Below are 20,441 nucleotides of genomic sequence, written 5' to 3'. Positions count from 1 at the left end.
GAGCCCATACACAACCACTCCACTCCCGAGGAGAACCATAGCACTCAGATAAAAGGTGCTCCTCTTTATTTAGAACTCAGTAGAACCTCAGCCCTTTGACCCCTACCAATCGAAACTTAAGATTTCATTATATTTCTGAAGTCATAGGTAGTAATTCTCAGTAATTCTCTAAAGCCGGATTATGAAATCAATAATTTTCTTCTTCATGATGGGTGGTCTCATCTCTAGAGCACAGAAGCCAATTACCATATCGTGCACTGCCAGCAATTGTTGTATGCAAGCTGGAATAAATGCCATGACGTTTCTTCGACTCAGCCCTGCTCTTGGTTTCCATATCTAATGAAAGCATAAGATACTTTAAAGGGGTTTTCTGAGACTTTGATGACCTATCCTCAGGATCGGTCCTCGGTATTAGATCGGTGGGGATCTGACATCCAGGACCCCCTGTGAGTGCCGCAACCTTCTCTGTGCTTACTAAGCACAGCGCTGTACATGGTGCAGCGGCTGTGCTTCAATGGGGCCGAGCACGATACTACGCACAACCGCTATACAATGTACGGCGCTGTGCTTAGCGAGCACGGAGAAGGCTGCGGCGCTCACAGGAACGCCCGTGCCTTCTCAAACAGCCTGGATGTCAGACCCCCACCAATCAGGTACCGACGGCCTATCCTGAGGATAGGTCATTAGTATCAAAATCTCAGAAAACCCCTTTAATATCAGGACGCATTTCTACACGAGACAAACACCACTCTGACACAGTCTGATAAAAACACTTTTATTTTATAAAAAGGTTGAAATATTGCAACTGATCTGAAAATAAAAGTGTATCTGTTTGACCTTTAAACATGCTGATGGTGTACTCTCCTTGCTAAACCCCGATGAGGCACCCTTGTGCATCTTCCTCAATACTTAAAAGTGTGAGAGTCTGAGAAATATAATATCCAGAAGATGAAAGAACAATGTGCAGTGGCGGCAGCTGCCAGATAGATTGTGTGACCTTTAGCAGGTGAAACAAGTCGGAGAGATTTAGCATATTGGAAGTGAAGAGGTACAGTGACATTTTCACTTCAACCAGCCACTTGGAGCATCATTTGTTTCCACTCTGCCAGACCACACCAAGATACAATTTTTATAGACAGTTCTTTATTTTCATTTTATTTTAAATTATTTTTTTTTGTTTTTTTACAAAAATTGCAAAAAATCCAGCTTGAGTCAAAAAACAGAATCATTTGGTCTGCTGTGCAGCAATTCTTTATACTTCCTAGTAAAATGTTACAATTACATCTTCGGTTTCCAGTTTGCTTATAGATGTGCGTACGCCATACTGGCTTGGAAAAAAAATCCATAAATACACAAAGAAGGTTTACAGAGCTATATGCATGCACAGATCTACCAGGAGAAGGAACTCAGAGCAGAAAGCTACAGTGGAGACCAAGGCAAAGACTTAATCATCCTTGTCCTTAGCGCCGTGTTTCAGGATGCGTGTAAACTCAATGTAATTGAAATTGCCCTTCTTGTCAATCGGTGCTTCTCTGAACAGCTCGTCCACCTCCTCGTCTGTGAATCTGTCTCCCATTGTGGTCAGCAGCTCTCTTAGATATTCTTCTGGTATATGACCTGCGGGCAGAGAGAACACAATGATCAAAAATGACAACTTTCCAACTAAAAAGGGAGACAATCTTCTGAAAAGGCCATCACAAGCTGATTGGCAGGGGCGCATAGTGTCTGACCCCTGCCAATAAGGGATTTCGGACCCCAGGCTATCAGCTAGTAATCACTTATTCTAGGTATAGGCCATCACTTAATAAAAGGTGAACAATGCCTTTAAGACTTCACCCCCAACACAACTATCTTTAACGAAAACTTTATCTTAAAGGGAATGCATCACCTTTTTTTTTTAACTAATTAAAACCAGATAGTGACACTTTTTTTTCTAATCAGTTTTTATTTTCTGATTGCAGATCTTTTTTTATTCCGCTTTCTGTACATGATGATGTAGGCAGCCACTGTATTCCGCATATATGCTTTACAGCAGCCAAATGGGCCATAGAGACAACAGGCAGGAGGGGACTCGCTGACTTTCATGGTAGAGTCTTCTAGGTATGCTCTCTGACCTGTGCAGGGGTACAGCGAGGGGGAGAAGGTGAGCTCCGAGCATCACCTAGGGACATGGAGTTTTATAGATCCATCTATGGACAGCACAATGCTTAGCACGGTTGCCTTGCAGCACTTGGGTACTGGGTTAGAATCTAACCCAAAACACCTGCATGCAGCCAACATTCTCCACATGACTGCACGGGTTTCCTCCACCTCCCACACTTCAAAAACATATGGTGATCAGCAACCGCCTCACCGTGCAAGATAAGGGAAGGGGGTGTCTGTCCCAGAGGTGGATAGGGAATACCCTTTTAAAACAGAAAATCCAAGCAGTTATCTTACTGGGATTTCCTGTTGCTCCACAGTGGGGTACCCCATTACACAGGGCGATAATTACTTGATCACAAACATAGCCCTCTGTAAAAATGGCCAGTGATGGAACGACAATTGATCAATTGCTTGTTTGTGGTTGATTGGACCTCTTATATGTTATTGGCAGTGCATCCCATCATGTGCAGTCAATAAATGGAAATAGGCGAGTGGCGATCAACTCGCTTCACCTCTGTTCACCACTAGTCACAGGCAGGTTATCTTCCTATGTGAAGGTGCCAGGCCCTATCATGGCTTAGATCGATCATTGCACAGAAAATGCACTGCCTGCCCCTTCCTCCAGTTCTCATGTGGAGTACACCCACTAATAATCCATGTATTAAAGGCATTTCTTCACCCTTTTATTTTACTGTGCACGGACCACAACCTGCCATCAGCGTTTCACAATTCACTATTCAGTTTTCTGCCCCCTCAGAACCGTTTACATACCAATACCATCTTCATCAAAGCACGCAAACGCGTTTCTGATCACATCCTCTGGATCTGTACCATTCAGCTTCTCTCCAAACATGGTAAGAAACATGGTGAAGTTAATGGGTCCGGGTGCTTCATTCATCATGGCTTCCAAATATTCTTCTGTAGGGTTCTTACCTGAAGGGTGGAAAGAAAAAGAAAAAAAGTAGTATTGATTATTATTCAATCTATGAATTAAAAGGGGTTATCCTATTACAACCGCTTATTCCCTAGCCACAGAATAGGGGGAAGTGTCTGATCGGTTGAGCCCCTGCTGATCATGAGAACAGGGGCCTGTGTTCCTTCAGGTGAATGGACCAGTGGTCACACATGCTCAGTGCGGCTTCATTCAACTCTATAGGCCTGCTGGAGACAGCCGAGCGCTTGTAATCAGCCATATCCAGCAGTTCCATAGTGTTGAATGAAACGGCGGCCATGCAGGTCTGTCACTCCATTCAAAAGTGAGCCCACAAGGTCCCGTTCTTGTGATCAGCAGAGCCCCCCACCAATCAGACACTTATTCCCCTCCACGGATAGGGGATAAGTTGTTGTAATGGGACCATCCTTTAAGGCTAGTTTTAAATCTGTGCTGCATCCTGCACATGATAAACACCAACAGTGCAAGCGCACAATGGATTTCAGGTTTCGGTCATTCTGCTGCATTCAGTGGTATTTTGTACCACAGTCGTGCTGGAGTCTGTGATGGAGCCTCCTAACAGAACCTCCACCATAGATGGACCACAGATCAAGCTTTACTGTGTAGACATATTACATATATTTGATTGACTCTTCATTACAGCCTGTAATATCACCCAGAGCCGCATTCACTATTCTGCAAGCTTCAGAGCTAAAATCTCCCAGCATTCTCTGCTTGTTCTGATCAAGGCACTGTACAATATCCAATTTAACAAAAACTAAAAGAATTAATGGGTCTGTTTAACCCAACACAATTAGTGTCTTCTAAGGGATAGAAATAAGGGCCAAATTTCATTCCCCCCTCATGCAAGCACTGAATGTGAAACGTTGAATATGCATTTTCTTGGTAGATAGTTAAAGGGGTTGTCCCACAAAAATATTCTACATTTCGGAAAGTAGCATCTGAATACTTTTGTAACTGTGTGTAATTAAAAAATTATTAGAGGCACATAGTTACTCAAAGTGCACCTATATAGCGCCACCTGCTGTTTGTCCATTTCATATTTCTCGGGCCACCTTGCTGAGGTGGTTGCACATGCAGAGCTCCATTTTTCAACTGCCACTAGCCCTATCTTCTGTTAGAAGCTGTGAGTTACAGGGAGAGCGCGCTGCTGCAAAAAAGGACAGGCCCCCTGAGAGGAGACAGGGAGCTCCAGTTCCGTTTGAAGGGGCTCACAAGCGGCCCCAAACGCATCCGTCCAGCACTAATGCATTCTGAGTGGACGCGGATCCGCTCAGAATGCATCAGTCTGGCAGCGTTCAGCCTCCGCTTCGCTCAGCAGGCGGACACCTGAACGCTGCTTGCAGCGTTCGGGTGTCCGCCTGGCGCGCGGATCCGTCCAGACTTACAGTGTAAGTCAATGGGGACGGATCCGTTTGAAGATGACACTATGGCTCAATCTTCAAACGAATCCGTCCCCCATTGACTTTCAATGTAAAAGTCTGGACGGATCCGTCTGAAGCTACTTTCACACTTAGAATTTTTTTTACAATATAATGCAGACGGATCCGTTCTGAATGCTAGTGTGAAAGTAGCCTTAAACGAGTAGGACAAACATAAAAATAATTATTTATAGTCATTGATGTCTCAGTTATCCGTATAAGTACCTGAAAACAGTTAGGCCCCTTGCAGACAAAAATGCGCCATTTTGCAAGCAAGTTCGATCAGTTTTGCATGCGATCGCATTCAGTTTTTATCGTGTGGGTGCAAAACTTAAGATATACAAACATCTCTTAGCAACCATCTGTGAAAAACTCATCGCATCCACACTTGCTTGCGTATGCGATTTTCACGCAGCTCCATTCACTTCTACGGGGCCTGCGTTGCGTGAAAACCAACGCTCATGTACAGACCCATTGAAATGAATGGGTCAAGATTAGTGCGGATGCTATGCGTTCACGTCACGCATTGCACCCGTGCGGAAAACTCGCTTGTGTGAAAGGGGTATGTTCACACAGTGGATGTGCTGCAGATTCATGCCATGCGGTTCAAGTTTTAAATCTGCTGCATCTCAATTCCGTGGCTGATTTTTTGCATGATGCCCACTATGGCCTCGTGCACACTGCCATTACTCAGCCGTATTGCAGCCCGTAAACTTGAATGGGTCCGCAATCCGGGGCAACAGTGCAGAACATGTTCTATTTCTTTGTGGTGCGATCACGTACCCATTCAAGTTGAATGGGTCTTGATCTGTCCCAGCCGCCACACGGATGTTTCCCGTGCATTGGGGACCACAACGTGTGCATGAGGCCTATGTCTGTCATCTGTGTCCCTTAATTACTGGAATTTCTTCTTTTATAAAGTAGGAGCCCTTCTGATATAAGAGCCAACCCTGCCTGTCACCAGAATATAGGTTACAGGTGCCATTGGAGGCGCTGTTGCAATTTACTCAGTGCCATATTGGGGGAGGCAATGATCACATTGTAGGTAGGTCATCAATATCAGATCGACATTGCAGTGGCGAGCATGTATAATTTCAGCTTTGTCATCTCTATTCACTTGAATAGGTGGGAGTCATCCCATAGAAGTGAATGGGACGGAGGAGCTGGAATTACATTGCTCACCGCTGCAATGTCGACAGCAAGCAGTGAGGAGAACGAGTGCTCGTACGAGGCTGTCTTCTCTTCAAACAGCTGATCAATGGGGTTGCCGGGGGTCGGACCCCACAGGTTTGATATAGATGAACTAAAATTGGTTAGAATGAATTTAGCACAGAATTAATTATATATACACATATGCGCAGATTTTTCCCGTTTTGCCCTTTTCTCTGTATTAATTCAATCTTGTCCGCAAAACAGACAAGAATAGGACAGGGTATATTTTTTTTCTTTTTTTTGCGGGGCTACGGAACGGAGCAACGGATGCAGACAGCACACAGAGTGCTGTCCGCATCTTTTGCGGCCCCCTTGAAGTGAATGGGTCCGCATCCGAGTAGCAAAAACTGCGGCTTGGATGCGGAACAGAATAACAGTCGTGTGCATGAGGTCTATTGGAGGCCTAGTCAATGCAGAATGTAATAAATGTATTCATTTCCTGCAAACCATTGCCTGACAATCGATCTCTACCATATTGGGGAAGCAATGATCACATTGTTGTTCCAGAATTACTTTACTCACCAAGGGAAGCGAGCATATCGTGCAAATCCTCCTTATCAATAAAACCATCCCGATTCTGATCGATCATATTGAAGGCTTCCTTAAACTCCTGGATTTGGGACTGGTCAAACATAGCAAATACATTGGATGTTGCGCGCTGGGGGCGCTTCTTGGTGGTTTTTGTCTTTGCTCTTTTGCTTGACATCTTGGCGGTGGGGTTAGTCTGCAAGAAAAAAAAACAATGATGAATTTGTGCATCACTTATTAACAGTCTGACAAAGTACAGCGCCAAAGAAATAACATTCCAGAAATGCACCTAGGAATTTGTAACTTCTGACGTTTATCAAATTCTCGTTGCCAGGCCACTAAATCCTGCAAAATGGAGTGGACCTAGTCCTACAATCAACAGTATTGGATCCATCCCTGATGGCCTAACATCTGCCAGTGCTTCAAAAGGTCATGAAATTGAATATTTCAGTGTCTTCATAGACAATAGTTCAATCAGATCCATCCGTAAATAAAGAAAGCTCGGCCCTCCAGAAGTGACTCCCCAACACCATCAGATCTCAGTCCAGCTACTGAGCCATTTCCTAGAAGGTGAGGTGATACGGCTCAGGGTACTTTCACACTAGCGTTTTTATTTTCCGGCACCGAGTTCCATCTTAGGGGCTAAATACCGGAAAATAACTGATCAGTTTTATCACCATGCATTCTGAATGGAGAGCGATCCGTTCAGGAAGCATCAGGATGTCTTCGGCATGCACAGACCGGTAAAAATGTGAAAAATAAATAAATATAGAAACGGATCCTTTTGTCCGTATGACAAACGGACAGACGGATCCGTTCTTGCAATACATTTGTGAGACGGATACGCATCAGTCTACAAATGCTGTCCGTTTGCATGCAGATTGCCGGCGACGGAACTGCTTGCCGAATCACTCTGCCGCAAGTGTAAAAGTAGCCTTACCAGGTTTCTGCGGTTTTCTCATATACTTTGGGGGGGGGGGGGGGGTCAATTACAAAATTCTTGGCATAAACAAATGTAGCAAGCCCCCTTTTTTTTTTTTACGATTTTTCTTCATGCAGCAATATTTTGTTTCTATACCATCCTGGGGGTCGGGACATCGACCCTAGCAAATTTACTAAAATATACACCTAGAAACAGTGATAACTACACCGGCCAGGGGCACTGCCAGAGGTCTGCCTAATTTATGACAAGTCCTGTGCCTCATCATAAATTAGGCGCTTCCTCTGGCAGTGCAGGGGTTATCAAAGACTGGTGTAAAAAGATGAGCTTTGATAAATGACCTCTTTGGGTTTCAATTTCTTGCTATTTTCAAGATAACTGGTTGCTGCAGTGAATACGAACTCTTAGGCCCCTATCACACGAGCGAGTTTTCCGCATGGGTGCAATGCGTGACGTGAACGCATAGCACACCCACACTGAATCCTGACCCATTCATTTCTATGGTGCTTTGTACATGAGCTTAGTTTTTCACGCATCAGTTCTGCGTTGCGTGAAAATCGCAGCATGTTCTATATTCTTTTTTTCACGCAGGCCTGGCCCCATAGAAGCGAATGGGGCTGCGTGAAAAACGCATTGCATCCTTAAGCAAGTGCGGTGCGATGTGTTTTTCACTGATGGTTCACACGCGTGAAAAACGCATCAAAACGCATTGCTCCCGCGCGGTAAAAAGTGAACGCAATCGCAGACAAAACTGACTGAACTTGCTTGCAAAATAGTGCGAGTTTCACTGAACGCATCCGGACCTAATCAGTCATGCTCGTGTGATAGAGGCCTTAGGGTAGGGCTACAGGACACATATGTGTGACTTGTCTGCAACTTGCCGTCGGGTGACCATTTCAGAGCGGTGGCTGTAAAAACACAGGCGTGTCGTGTGACTTACAGTAACGCCTGTGGGGCACATTTACTAAACTGCACTTGTTTTTAGTCTAAAAAATGCTGCTTTAGGGCACATGCGCACGACTGTATGTAGTCTGCGACCCGCAAAATGTGTATGACGTCCTTGTGCATTCCATATTTTGCGGAACGGAACAGCTAGCCCCTAATAGAACAGTCCCATCCTTGTCTGTAATGCGGACAATAGGACATGCTCTATTTTTTGGCGGAACGGACACAAGGAAACGGAATGCACACGGAGTAATCTCCCTTTTTTTTTTTGCGGACCTATTGAAATGAATGGTTCTGCAAACGGCCTGCAAAAAAATAATAATTTATGGAACGGACAAGGAAAAAAATACGTTCATGTGCATGAGCCCTTAGTTATTTTTTCAGCTGCATTTACCACTGAAATTGCGCCTCATTTGTCCATTTAGATTTTTTGGACTAAGGCTACTTTCACACTGGCATTTCTGGGTCCGCCTGCGAGATCCATTTCAGGGCTCTCACAAGCGGCACAAAACGGATCAGTTTAGCCCCAATGCATTCTGAATGGACAAGGATCTGCTCAGAATGCCTCCGTTCTGCCTCCATTCCGCTCTGGAGGCGGACACCAAAACGCTGCTTGCAGCCTTTTGGTGTCCACCTGGCGGTGCGGCGCCAAACGGATCCGACCTGACTTACAATGTAAGTCAAGGGGGACGGATCCATTTTCACTGACACAATATGGTGCAATTGAAAACGGATCCGCCTCCCACCGATTTTCAGTGTAAGTCAGTGTTCATGGTAATGCAAGTGGATCCATTCTGAACGGATACAAGCGTTTGCATTATAGGTGCGGACCCGTCTGTGCAGATAACAGACGGATCCGCACCTAACGCAGGTGTGAAAGTAGCCCAACTCAGAAGTTTTCTAACTTTTTTCTGACCTATTTATGTAAGTGCGCTTCTTTTGCGCCTGAATTTGTCACAAAACCGGTCTAATTTCTACTCCACTCCAGGCGTACTTTTCTTCATCTGTTTTGTGCGGTGAAGCGCGACTTATTTCACGCGCAAATAAATTAGACCAGTCTAAGTGAACATGAACCTGTCATAAGGAAAAACAACCACCAGAGGTCAGACTAATAATAATACGCCGAATCTAATTCAACGGCGGTGCAACTTTTATTATATTTTCGGCAAAAGAACGAGAGACGAATGAAATAAGTCTTTCCAATCTTATGGCCAATGGGCCGTTATGTCTGGATTTTCTGCAACTGTCGCATTGCACAATCACTACATTAAATCTCCCACGACACTCATAGCTGCACCCTTACGTCTCATTCACACGTCAGTGATTTCCATCAGCGATTCTGAGCCAAAACCAGGTGCGGCTCTAAACACAGAGCAGGTGCAGATCTTTCACTTATAACTTCTCTGTGGAGGTTCCACTCCTGGTTTTGGATCACAATAAGGCTCCATTCACACGTCTGCAATTCTGCCCCCCCCCCCCGTAAAAAAAAAAGAACATGTCCTATTCTTGTCCGCAATTGCAGACAAGATTAGGCATTTTTTATTATAGTGCAGGCGATATGCGGTCCGCAAATTGGAGAAAGCACATTGACGGTGTCCGTGTTTTGCAGATCCGCAAAAACACATACAGATGTGTGAATGGACCCTTAGGGATGAGCGAACTTGTGTTTTCAGGTTCGGCGTACAAGGTTTGGGTTATCTAAGACTTCCGTTATGGATTCGCTACCAAAGGACCATAATTTATGTACACAAATCCATAACGGAATTCTTAGATAACCCGAACCTGAAAACACAAGCCACAATCACTGATGGAAATCACAGACGTGTGAATGAGGCTGTAGTGAACAGCAGTACACACCTATTACCGGGTCTAGACACTGCTGCGTCCGACTGGTAGATGTAGCCAGCAAGCAGAGTGTTTGTACGATGTGGTTACCACAGATCACATCAGTCTGGATGCCGAGACCGGATTCAGACCAGTGCTTTCCTTCCAGCGCACAGACCCATTGCAATTCCCACTCCTACCATGCGCAGGTCTTCTTCATTTTCCATCTAAGACTCATTCATTCAAGTGAATAGGTCCAGAAAACTGAAAAAAATAAACACACAGACCCATCTGGAGGTCAACATCCATCCATATCCAGCCTTACAAAGTATGTGAGAAGCCATCAACATTGGTATACATTAATCAGCCATAACATTAAAGGGGCTATGCCATTATTGATGTAAAAATGAAATCGGCATCATATAGTACAGTGATGGTGAACCTTTTAGAGACCGAGTGCCCAAACTGCAACCAAATACCCACTTATTTATCGCAAAGTGCCAACACGGCAATTTAACCTAAATACCAACATAGTATATCTTCCAAGTACTTTATTATTTCGCTATAATAGCTTAATAGCCTACATTCAGTGTGCTGCCTGTGCTGTTCATAGTGCACCCTGTGCTGATGAATGGTAGGAAAAGTCTAAAGCATATTGGTACACCATAGACTTTTTCCAAGGCGCGGGTGCCCACAGAGAGGGCTCTGAGTGCCGCCTCTGGCACCCGTGCCATAGGTTCGCCATCACTGATATAGTACATGGCAATGCCTTTCTAACAAGGCTAGAGCCAGCCCTGTACCTCACATGGGTCCTGAGATCTCCTCATCCAGTGCTCCAATTCTTCTGCTAGATTCTCTTCAGGCTGGGCGTGCCCCTTCTGCTGCAGCTCTCTCCCTGCAAGGACTCATGCACACGACCATTGCCTGCTTTGCGGATCCGCAAAACATGGATACTGGCCGCGTGCCTTCTGCATTTTGCGGAAAGGAATGTCCAGCCCCACATAGAACAGTCCTATCCTTGTCCGTATTGAGGACATTAACAGGATATGTTCTATATTTTTGCGAATGCCACAGAACGGACATACGGATGCGGACAGTAGACCGTGTGCTGTCCGCATCTTTTGCAGCCCCACTGAAGTGAATGGGTGTGGATCGGATGCCGGCAAAAAAAATACGTTTGTGTGCATAAGCCCTAACAGCTGGTTTGAAAAAGTAAAAAACTTTTTTTTGCAGCACCACCCCTTTAAGGATACCACTCAGGCTGGAGCTACACCTAAACTTTTTGTAGCGCTTTTAATTGATTTTAACTATTAAGCTCCAGCTGTACTTCAAAGCAGGAGCAGGCGGGTGGACATGGAAAGTGCGACAGAAAGCCAAAGTGCAGCCCCGGCCAATCACACGCAGACACCTTGTAGACTGGGAGCACAGTAATGTACTGCATCAGTAACTAACTAGAAAAAATCATGTTAACCTAATCAAAACTCTCCAAGTGCAGAGACTACAGGGAGGATAGAATCAAGCACACAGTCATACCACTACAATGGATAACTTGCCCAGTAATACAATCCATCACACACCAATAGAAGAGAACCCACATCCATTGCTGGGAGTACCTACAAGTGAATCAGACAAAAAGCTGAGGAAGACTCCCCAGACAATCACACCCACCATGGCCATCTACTACCCTAAGAGACAGCTCTATACAGTACAGCTGATGTACAGAGACCACTTTACCTGAGCCCTCTCCGCAGACGATCACACCCACCATGGCCGACTACTACCCTAAGAGACCGCTCTATACAGTACAGCTGATGTACAGAGACAACTTTACCTGAGCCCTCTCCGCAGACGATCACACCCACCATGGCCGACTACTACCCTAAGAGACCGCTCTATACAGTACAGCTGATGTACAGAGACCACTTTACCTGAGCCCTCTCCACAGACGATCACAGCCAGCCACGGAGGAGGTCTTCATATAGCCTTTGTCATGCCCCGGTAATCTTCCTCTAAAAGGTCACATTCCTGCCATGTAACGCAGCCGAGCTCTATCTGTGGGATGAAGGTGCTCTGCAGCTGTCCAGCACTGGGTGATCCTCCGGCGGGCACACTCCTGTCGGCAGTACCCAGTGAGCTCCCACGTCAGCTTTATTACTCTGATGTTTCTTTATTACTTTTGAGTCATCACTGAAGCAACTCAGATCCGTACAGCCGGCAGAAAGCCCAGTACTCCACCAGACACATACCTGTGACCACCTTCTCCGGGCAGTCGGATTATCCGGGCAGAGTGGAATGTAGACTGAACGGAGGCAAACTGATGCATTCTGAACGGATCCTTATCCATTCAGAGTGCATTAGGGCAAAACTGGTCCGTTTTGGACCGCTTGTGAGAGCCCTGAACGGATTTTGCAAACGGAAACCAAGACACCAGTGTGAAAGTGGCCTTAAAGGGGTTTTTCTTTTTTTAAGGTCTGCAAAAACGGGGTCCGTAGGTCCGTGACCGTTTTTTCGTCCGTGGGTCTTCCTTGTTTTTTGGAGGATCCACGGACATGAAAAATGAAAAAAAAAATCTAAGTCAAGTTTGCCATTGAAATGATAGGAAAAACGGACACGGATCACAATCTTGTGTGCATCCGTGATTTTTCACGGACCCATTGACTTGAATGGGTCCGTGAACCGTTGGCCGTGAAAAAAATAGGACAGGTCATATTTTTTTCACAGCCAGGAAACACAGATCACGGATGCGGCTGCCAAACGGTGCATTTTACGATTTTTCCACGGGCCCATTGAAAGTCAATGGGTCGGTGAAAAAAAAAAAAAAACGGAAAACGGCCACGGATGCACACAACGGTTGTGTGCATAAGGCCTTAGAAGATACCGGCGCGGCCTTCGCCCCCAGGACATTGTATAGCACTCAGCCCTCACTTCAATGGGGCTGAGCTGGGCCTAGGTCACATGACATCACTTGGCCTGGGGAAAGCAGAGAGCAGCAGCGCCTTCTCAAACAGCTGATCAGCGGGGGTCCTGGGTGTCAGACCACCACCGATCAGATACTGATGGCTTGTTCACAGCTCTTTTCCTTTCGGTCATGAACGTATCCCAATGGAAGGCTGCAATGTAGGCCACCGTATAGGTGGGTAGTGGCATACATATGCAGCACAGTTTATTGCCATATTCTACACTTTACTATAAGGTGAAGTGCCAGCCCAGCTACGCTATAAGCCGTGCCCACCCAGAGGAACACTAAGGACTGCAAGCAGGGTCACCATCTGCAACCTTAGATCTCTACTCAGAAGCTTAGACAGGTTGTACAGCATTGGAAAAAATGCATGCTTTTTTCCAAAAACAGCACCCCTGTCGTCCACAGGTTGTGTGTGGTACTGCAGTTCATTCACTTTAACAGAGCAGAGTTGCAACACCATCCACAACCCATGAACAGAGGTGCAGTTTCGGACAGAAAGCAGGCCTGTATTTCTAATCCTGACCAAACCCTTAAATTAGGCTGTCCAAGTTCATTATACATTTGTCCCATGCCACCCAATGCTTTAGAATGGGGAAAAAATAAAAAAAGGAAATGGATGACATACTCCTCTCTGTTGCGCTGTTCCCTGCGCCACCGATCAGTCCTCCAGCTGTCTGTATACCAGGCTGCAGCGGTGACATGCAGGTACACAGCGCATACTGCATACATCACCGCTATAGCCTTGCATACAGACTGGGGCGGTGGCGCAGAAAACGGTGCAGGGGAAAGAGGGGAGCAAGTATATACTTATTTTAATGCATTAGTTATCATGGGCAAAATTTCTAATGCACTTGGAAAAGTCCTTTAATTGTTGCGGCAAGTTTATTACAATGTTTTACACAAAAAAAATAAAAATTGACCGACCAGCAGGATGCCCCACGCACAGGCGCCCGACCAGCAGGATGCCCCACGCACAGGCGCCCGACCAGCAGGATGCCCCACGCACAGGCGCCCGACCAGCAGGATGCCCCACGCACAGGCTTTGCTGTATATTTACACCGTGTCTACAGAACCGGGATCTCAGTTGCATTCACATGACTGTATAAATGGATCCGCATCTGTTCTGCAATTTTGCGAAACGAGTGCGGACCCATTCATTTCAACGGGGCTGCAAAAGATGCAGACAGCACACTATGGGCTGTCCGCATCCGTTGTTCCGTTCCGCGGCCCAACAAGAAATACGGAGCATGTCCTATTCTTGTCTGCGGTTGAGGACAAGAATAGGCATTCTCTATATAGTGCAGGCCACAAAATGCGGAACACACATGGCCAGTATCGTCTGAATGCACCCTAAAGGGGGGTTTAATTACAGGGAGCCCTCTAGTGGCGAGATCCTGCCAATACATCACAGCACACCACCCTGTAGTGTTCACATCTAGCCGGCACGCATTTCCTGCTGCGGGGCCCCAGCTCTCCGTTCTCCTGTACAGGCAGCGGGCAGGGCGTTACACATACCGCCATGTAGTCCACCGTACTATTTACACCTACTTCATAGCCACAATGCTACAACCACTTCCTATCTCACATTGCGGCAAGCTTGTCATAACTTGTACCGTGTGTAATGCTTCAAACACACACAGCGGTTCTGTGAAGAGGCAGTAGGGCGGCACATGCCGTCCCGATGGTTGTGTTCTGCTGTATGCCGCCTTAGCATGGCACCGGATGCCCCTTACAAAGAACCTCTTCTCAAGTTTTGTATCACTCAGGGAGATACAACCCTCAACATGAGACGCACAGAGGTGCAGTACGGCCCCATGGCCATCTATGGCGGCACAACCTGCACAGGGCTGGATTTCAGCCGATGAGGCGTCACCACATGGCCGCGGCTTAAATGGTCACTTTTCACAGAAGTATTAGCGCTCTATGACGTGGTAATATGGCGCACTACTTGCTATGCCTTCCATTTCATACGGTGGCATTTTCTGTCACAATTCAGCACTGGGCAGTAAAACAATGTGAGAAGCTGTCAGGGCTCATGCATACAAACGTATTTTTGGTCTGCACCCAATCTGCATATTTTGCCGGTCATATGCGGACCTATTCTCTTCAATGGGCCGGCAAAAGACGCGGAAAGCACACCCGTATGTCGTCCGCATCCGTATGTCCGTTCCGCAGTCGTGCAAAAATAAATAAAAATAGAGCATTTTCTATTGTGGTCCGTTTTACAGACAAGGATAGGACAGTTCTATAAAGCAGTGTTTCCCAGTGTGCCTCCAGCTGTTGCAAAACTACAACTTCCAGCATGCCCGGACAGCATTTGGCTGTGCGGGCATGCTGGGAGTTGTAGTTTTGCAACAGCTGGAGGCACACTGGTTGGGAAACACTGCTATAGAGGGCTGGATGTTTCGTTTCGCAAAAGGTTTAACACACACCTGGTCTCCATGTTTTTCGGATCCACAATTTGCCCTAATACAGTGTGGGACCGGGTCCAGCTAAAATGCCCCATCAATATGGCGGTACACTACCTTGTGATATCACTAATTACCAGTGCAAGTGTTACTGTATGGGGAGGTATATGAACCCATATGCATACACATTGTTCTATGCCCCCCCAACAGCGGGCAAGACTAGTGGAGATAACCTGCATCCTCCCACATGCGAAACTGTCCTTAAAGGGATTGTCCAGGCCCAAACTGTATTTCTTTCTACCTGCCCAACTCACCACAAATATTGCTCATTTGTCCCCCGAATCATTTTTTCCTGTTTCTGTTCTGTCTGGTCTCAGCATGCCTAGCGCCGCCATCATTCCCAGGCCTCGCTCTGTCTGCGATGACACCCATGTATTTCAGTGGACCAAGAGACATGAGAAAGAATCCGGAGCGGCATGGCCCAGGAAGTGCTGAAGTCTGGGGGGCGCCAGTCACGTAAGCGCAGGAGGAAGAAATGCAGCATTACGTACAGGCGATTTACAAAGCCACTTTGCACCAGGCTCTAAATTTGACCCGACCCAGAGAACCCCTTTAATCAGTTCTTACTGCAGCAGTCACAGCTACAGCAATGTGATGGCAGGAAAAGAAATGGCAACCTGCGCCAATGTGTTACTATTATGCCAGGCCTGACAATCATCCTTTGCTGTGCTCAGTGACATTACTAGATAGAATACTGTTGGAGCACCCCTTTAAAAGGGTTTCTGTCACCAGAAATACCTAAATTTAACTGGCCGACATTAGCGATGCGCCAATGTCAGCTGAACCTAACTAGCCCATTCCTAGTGTTCTCCATGCCCCGTTACTCCAGAAATGTAACTTTTACAATATGCAAATTAGCCTTGGGCGGGGAGCGCGGCGGTTATTCCTGCTACTAGAGGCTCCGTTCTCCCACCTCTGTCACCTCCCTCCAAGTCCTGGTTGACAGGGCCACGCAGCTTTCACATCCTCCGGCCGGCCCTGAGTGCATGGTAAATCTCACACCTGCACCGTTCAGTATTCAGCGCATGCACAGTAAGGAAGTCAGCAGCCAGTGAGCCTCCTTCCTTCACTATGCCTGCGCCGAATACTGAACGGCACAGGATTTACCAAACCAGTCAGGGCCGGCAGGAGGCTGTGTGGCCCTGTCAATCAGGACTTGGAGGGAGGAGACAGAGGTGGGAGAACGGAGCCTCTAGGAGCAGGAACAATGCCCCCCCCCCCCCGGCTAATTTGCATATGATAAAAGTTACATTTCTGGAGTAACGGGTTTAGTGCTCTCATTAAGAGAAACAAAATAAGAGTATTGCAGGTTTGATGCCTTTTAATGGCTAACAAAACTAGAAGTGATGATGTTACATAGCGAGCTGTCGAGACATCACCAGTCCCTTCATCGGGCGTACCACAGGAATATATGAAGAAACAGCCATATATACAATAAGAGCAGAGGCATGGGGGAATGAATGGACATTTGAGAAAACAGAACACATCAAAGATCTTGAGAAGGAGTCCTTAATTATCTTACAGATTAGGGGTGGGAAGGTTTGTCATCTCAGAGACCTGGTGCCCCCACTATGTCTATAGAAGACTCTTTAGATCAGAAATCCTGGGGACAAATTCAGTCCAGTATTCAGAGTGTCAAGCAGTGTTATAAATTTGTATTCCCAAATTCTTCTAGCTCTTTGGGATTTGAAGTTACCTTTTAATATGAGAACTTTCATGTGTTCTTCATTGTGTCCCGGGCTACAGAAATGCCGCAGGAAAGGGCAGCTTCTTCTCCAATTGTGTGGCGGTGGGACCTCATCCTTGCATTGAGTTCTGCCCTGTTTCTCCAACAGGACATTTAGTGCAGAGAATCAGATGTGAATGTCCCAGGGATCCTATAGTCCTGCTGTGTGTGTTGGGGGGTCCGTGGTTAACACTAGGACTAGGCTAGTTAGGTTCAGCCGACATTGGCGCATCGCTAATGTCAGGCAGTTTAATTTAGGCATTTCTGGTGACCGTGCCCTTAAAGGGATTCTTTCACACATGCAGATTTCGGTTTGTTTTACAAAATCGAGGAAGAGCGTGCCACTGCTTTTCTAAAGGAGAATGTCCGAGGCTACCTGCAGGTTAACGTGCAGAAAATCTGCGGGGTTTTTTACGTGGATTTCAACACCCAAACGAATGTGTTTCTGTTGAGGATTTGATACGGATTTCCCCCAGATCCATTGAAAAGGGTGAAATAGACACCAAAAAAAAAAAAAAAAAAAAAAAAAAAAAAAAATCACACACGCAATTAACGTGCTGCAGATAGATATAAAAAAATAAAGTGCAGGTGGCCTATAGGTAAGGAGATATAGTACCCCGCCCCATATCGCATACACTACACCGGCACTGCATTACCCTAACTGCGGCCACACATTAGTCTACAGTTAATCAAAAAGTATGATCTTAACCAAAACGAACGTGTCGCTTGAAATTCAAAGGGGGCCTCCAGGCATTTTACCCAATTTGTAGCGGTAACTAACCTGACAAAGGAGGATCTTCCACTCAAGAAGTGTCCACATCCGGTTAGGACCAGGGTGGGGGAGCGGCAACAGCGGCAGAGCCAGGGACGAGGGTCCCTTCCACAGGTTAGTAACAACTACGGATTAGGCGAAATGCCCGGAGAACCCCTTTAACAATGAAGGATTGTTTTAATCTACCAATGACAGATCGTTATCATCGGAAAAGAAGTCGGCGATGTTTAATATTTCTGAAAGACCCTTCCCAGAAAGATCCATCACCCAGATACACTGAATGTGTATAGCCGTGTCTGCGAAAGATAGTCCACCCACCTTCTAATGTGTCAGACTGTAAGTGTGAACCCGACCCGAGGAGCTTACACAGGGTAGGGCCAGCAATGGCACCAGACCCATGGACAAGACGTCTATAAAGGGTGTGAACCCGGCCCGAGGAGTGTACACAGGGCAGGACCAGCAATGGCACCAGACCCATGGACAAGACGCCTGTAAGGGTGTGAACCCAGCCTGAGGAGTGCACACAGGGCAGGACCAGCAATGGCACCAGACCCATGGACAAGACGCCTGTAAGGGTGTGAACCCAGCCCGAGGAGTGTACACAAGGCAGGACCAGCAATGGCACCAGACCCATGGACAAGACACCTGTAACTGTTAACCGAGCCCTATAAGTATACACAGGGCAGGACCAGCAATGGCACCAGACCCTCAGCGATGAGGTGGACAAGACGTTGGCAAAGTCAAGATTGTGCAACCGTCTCAGGAGGAACATCTGCAATCAGTTTGGATGAATTTCCAGAAATCTTAACTCTCTCAACATGTTATAGGGTCTGAGGGCATCGCCGTCTCCAAAAGCTTCCAAGAACACCACAAGAGCCGGGGGCCAACAGAGGTCTTGGCACTGTGCCTGGCACCTGATGATATTGTGTAGACTCCCCCCTCCCCCCAGCAAAGGCAGGAAGAGGAAGGAAGGCGCAGTAGTGTGTGTGCCATGTAGATAGGAGGACCTCTCACCAACATGAAGCAGTGCCCGGGAGCCCCACCTAGTCAAGTAGACACTGTGCCCCAATATCATCTTGCAGACCGCCAGAGGAGTAGGACTACAACTCTTAACATGCTTTGTCAGGGCACAGTACAGAAATCTAGATGTAGTGGAGCTGAGTTTGTCCCCAGGCCTACCTATACGGCCCCCTTACTAGTGGGGTTAGAAGACAAACACAGCCCAGCTACATCTGCTGATATTAGGCTCCCACTAGAGACTTGTCCCCATATGCAGAGGGCGGTCTGTGGAGCCCGGCGGGGTAAGTGCCGCCGTCAGGTCAGGTGTAGACACGACGCCAGCCTTTGTACCGACAGCCACCCTGCCGGGCTCCTATAGGACGTGACTACTTACCGCACACTGAGCAGAGATGAACGGACACGACCGGCGCTGCACTCACTACACAGACGTTCTCAGCCTCCGACCAACACCCCTCACACAACCACGCCTCCAGACAGTCACTTCCGCATTACTCGCGCAGGGAGCGGATGGACCGTACCACTCTACAGTAGGGGAGGGGGGGCAGTAGTCAAACAAGCCCCTTTCATACCAAATATATCGCTTCTGCCACTAAAAGCCTGTATTCACGTTATGATAGGTAGGTGGACGCGCAAGTACGTACCTATGAGACAGATAACAGGAGAATGAGGCGGCGACAGGTTTAGCTTTTGGTACAGACCACAGGGAAGGGTGGGACGCATTCCAGCCGGGGTGACGTCACGAGACATTGGCTGACATGTCCTTGTATGGAAGCAGACGCTCAGCTCTCGCGGGAGTTCCCAGTAGATGGGCTGCAGCTGTCAGACTCGCAGGGGCCATGGCAGCTGCAGAGCTATAAAAGGCCCTGTACGGGTTACAATGCATTGCACATGTACTGGTCGTGGACTGTCTCTAGCCCAGGCTTCAGAGCTGAAATCTCCCAGCATGCCTTGCTGGTGCTGGCTAATGTCATTGTATGGCTGTCTTCCATCAAGCTCTGATGATAGAGATGCTTATCTGTCCTGAGCCCCATAAACAATGGGGGAGACGCAGATCATGGGCTCCTTGGTTATCTCTAGTAAAAGCATGGAGAGCACAGTACAACAGACCCACCATCAGATAGGAGCTGACTGCACCCTAAAACATTACCATGCAGTCTGTTGGGGTCCAGGGCCGACACATGGACCGTGTGAATCGGCCCCTAGGCTTTGTAGGCACAGGGTCAGATGTGTACGCCCGACTGCGGCAGATGCCATACTATAGCACCCGTCGCCCACAGGGACCCTTTGTGTAGGTTAGGATTGGTCATCAATATCTAAAGCCTGGAGAACCCCTTTAACGTTTTGTGTAGCTGCTGTTAGAACATGAAGATGCTCTATAGATAATAATTAGGGATGAGTGAATCGACTTTGGATGAAACATCGGAGGACAATTCGCATAAAACTTAGTTTGAATACTAATGCGAGCGCTCCCTACAGTATTAGAATGTATTGGCTCAGATGAGCTGAAGTTATTACTTCGCAAAGTC

At 47.0% G+C, this 20,441-nt stretch overlaps 1 protein-coding gene across 1 annotated transcript; it reads right to left on the bottom strand.

The window, feature by feature from the left end:
• Window positions 1–761: 761 nt before the first annotated feature.
• LOC122937769 (myosin regulatory light chain RLC-A) lies at window positions 762–19,443 on the bottom strand. Its single transcript, XM_044292804.1, has 4 exons — window positions 19,289–19,443; window positions 6,253–6,454; window positions 2,917–3,078; window positions 762–1,617 (listed from the first exon to the last, which is right to left on the bottom strand). The coding sequence occupies exons 2-4, from the start codon at window positions 6,434–6,436 to the stop codon at window positions 1,445–1,447; spliced, it is 519 nt and encodes a 172-aa protein (XP_044148739.1). The 5' UTR covers window positions 6,437–6,454; window positions 19,289–19,443; the 3' UTR covers window positions 762–1,444.
• Between the last annotated feature and the right edge of the window lie 998 nt (window positions 19,444–20,441).

Source organism: Bufo gargarizans, chromosome 5 (assembly GCF_014858855.1).
Source record: "Bufo gargarizans isolate SCDJY-AF-19 chromosome 5, ASM1485885v1, whole genome shotgun sequence".
NCBI lineage: Eukaryota > Metazoa > Chordata > Amphibia > Anura > Bufonidae > Bufo > Bufo gargarizans.
The sequence above is the reverse complement of the archived record's forward strand: the minus strand, read 5'-3'. Positions and strand labels throughout refer to the sequence as shown.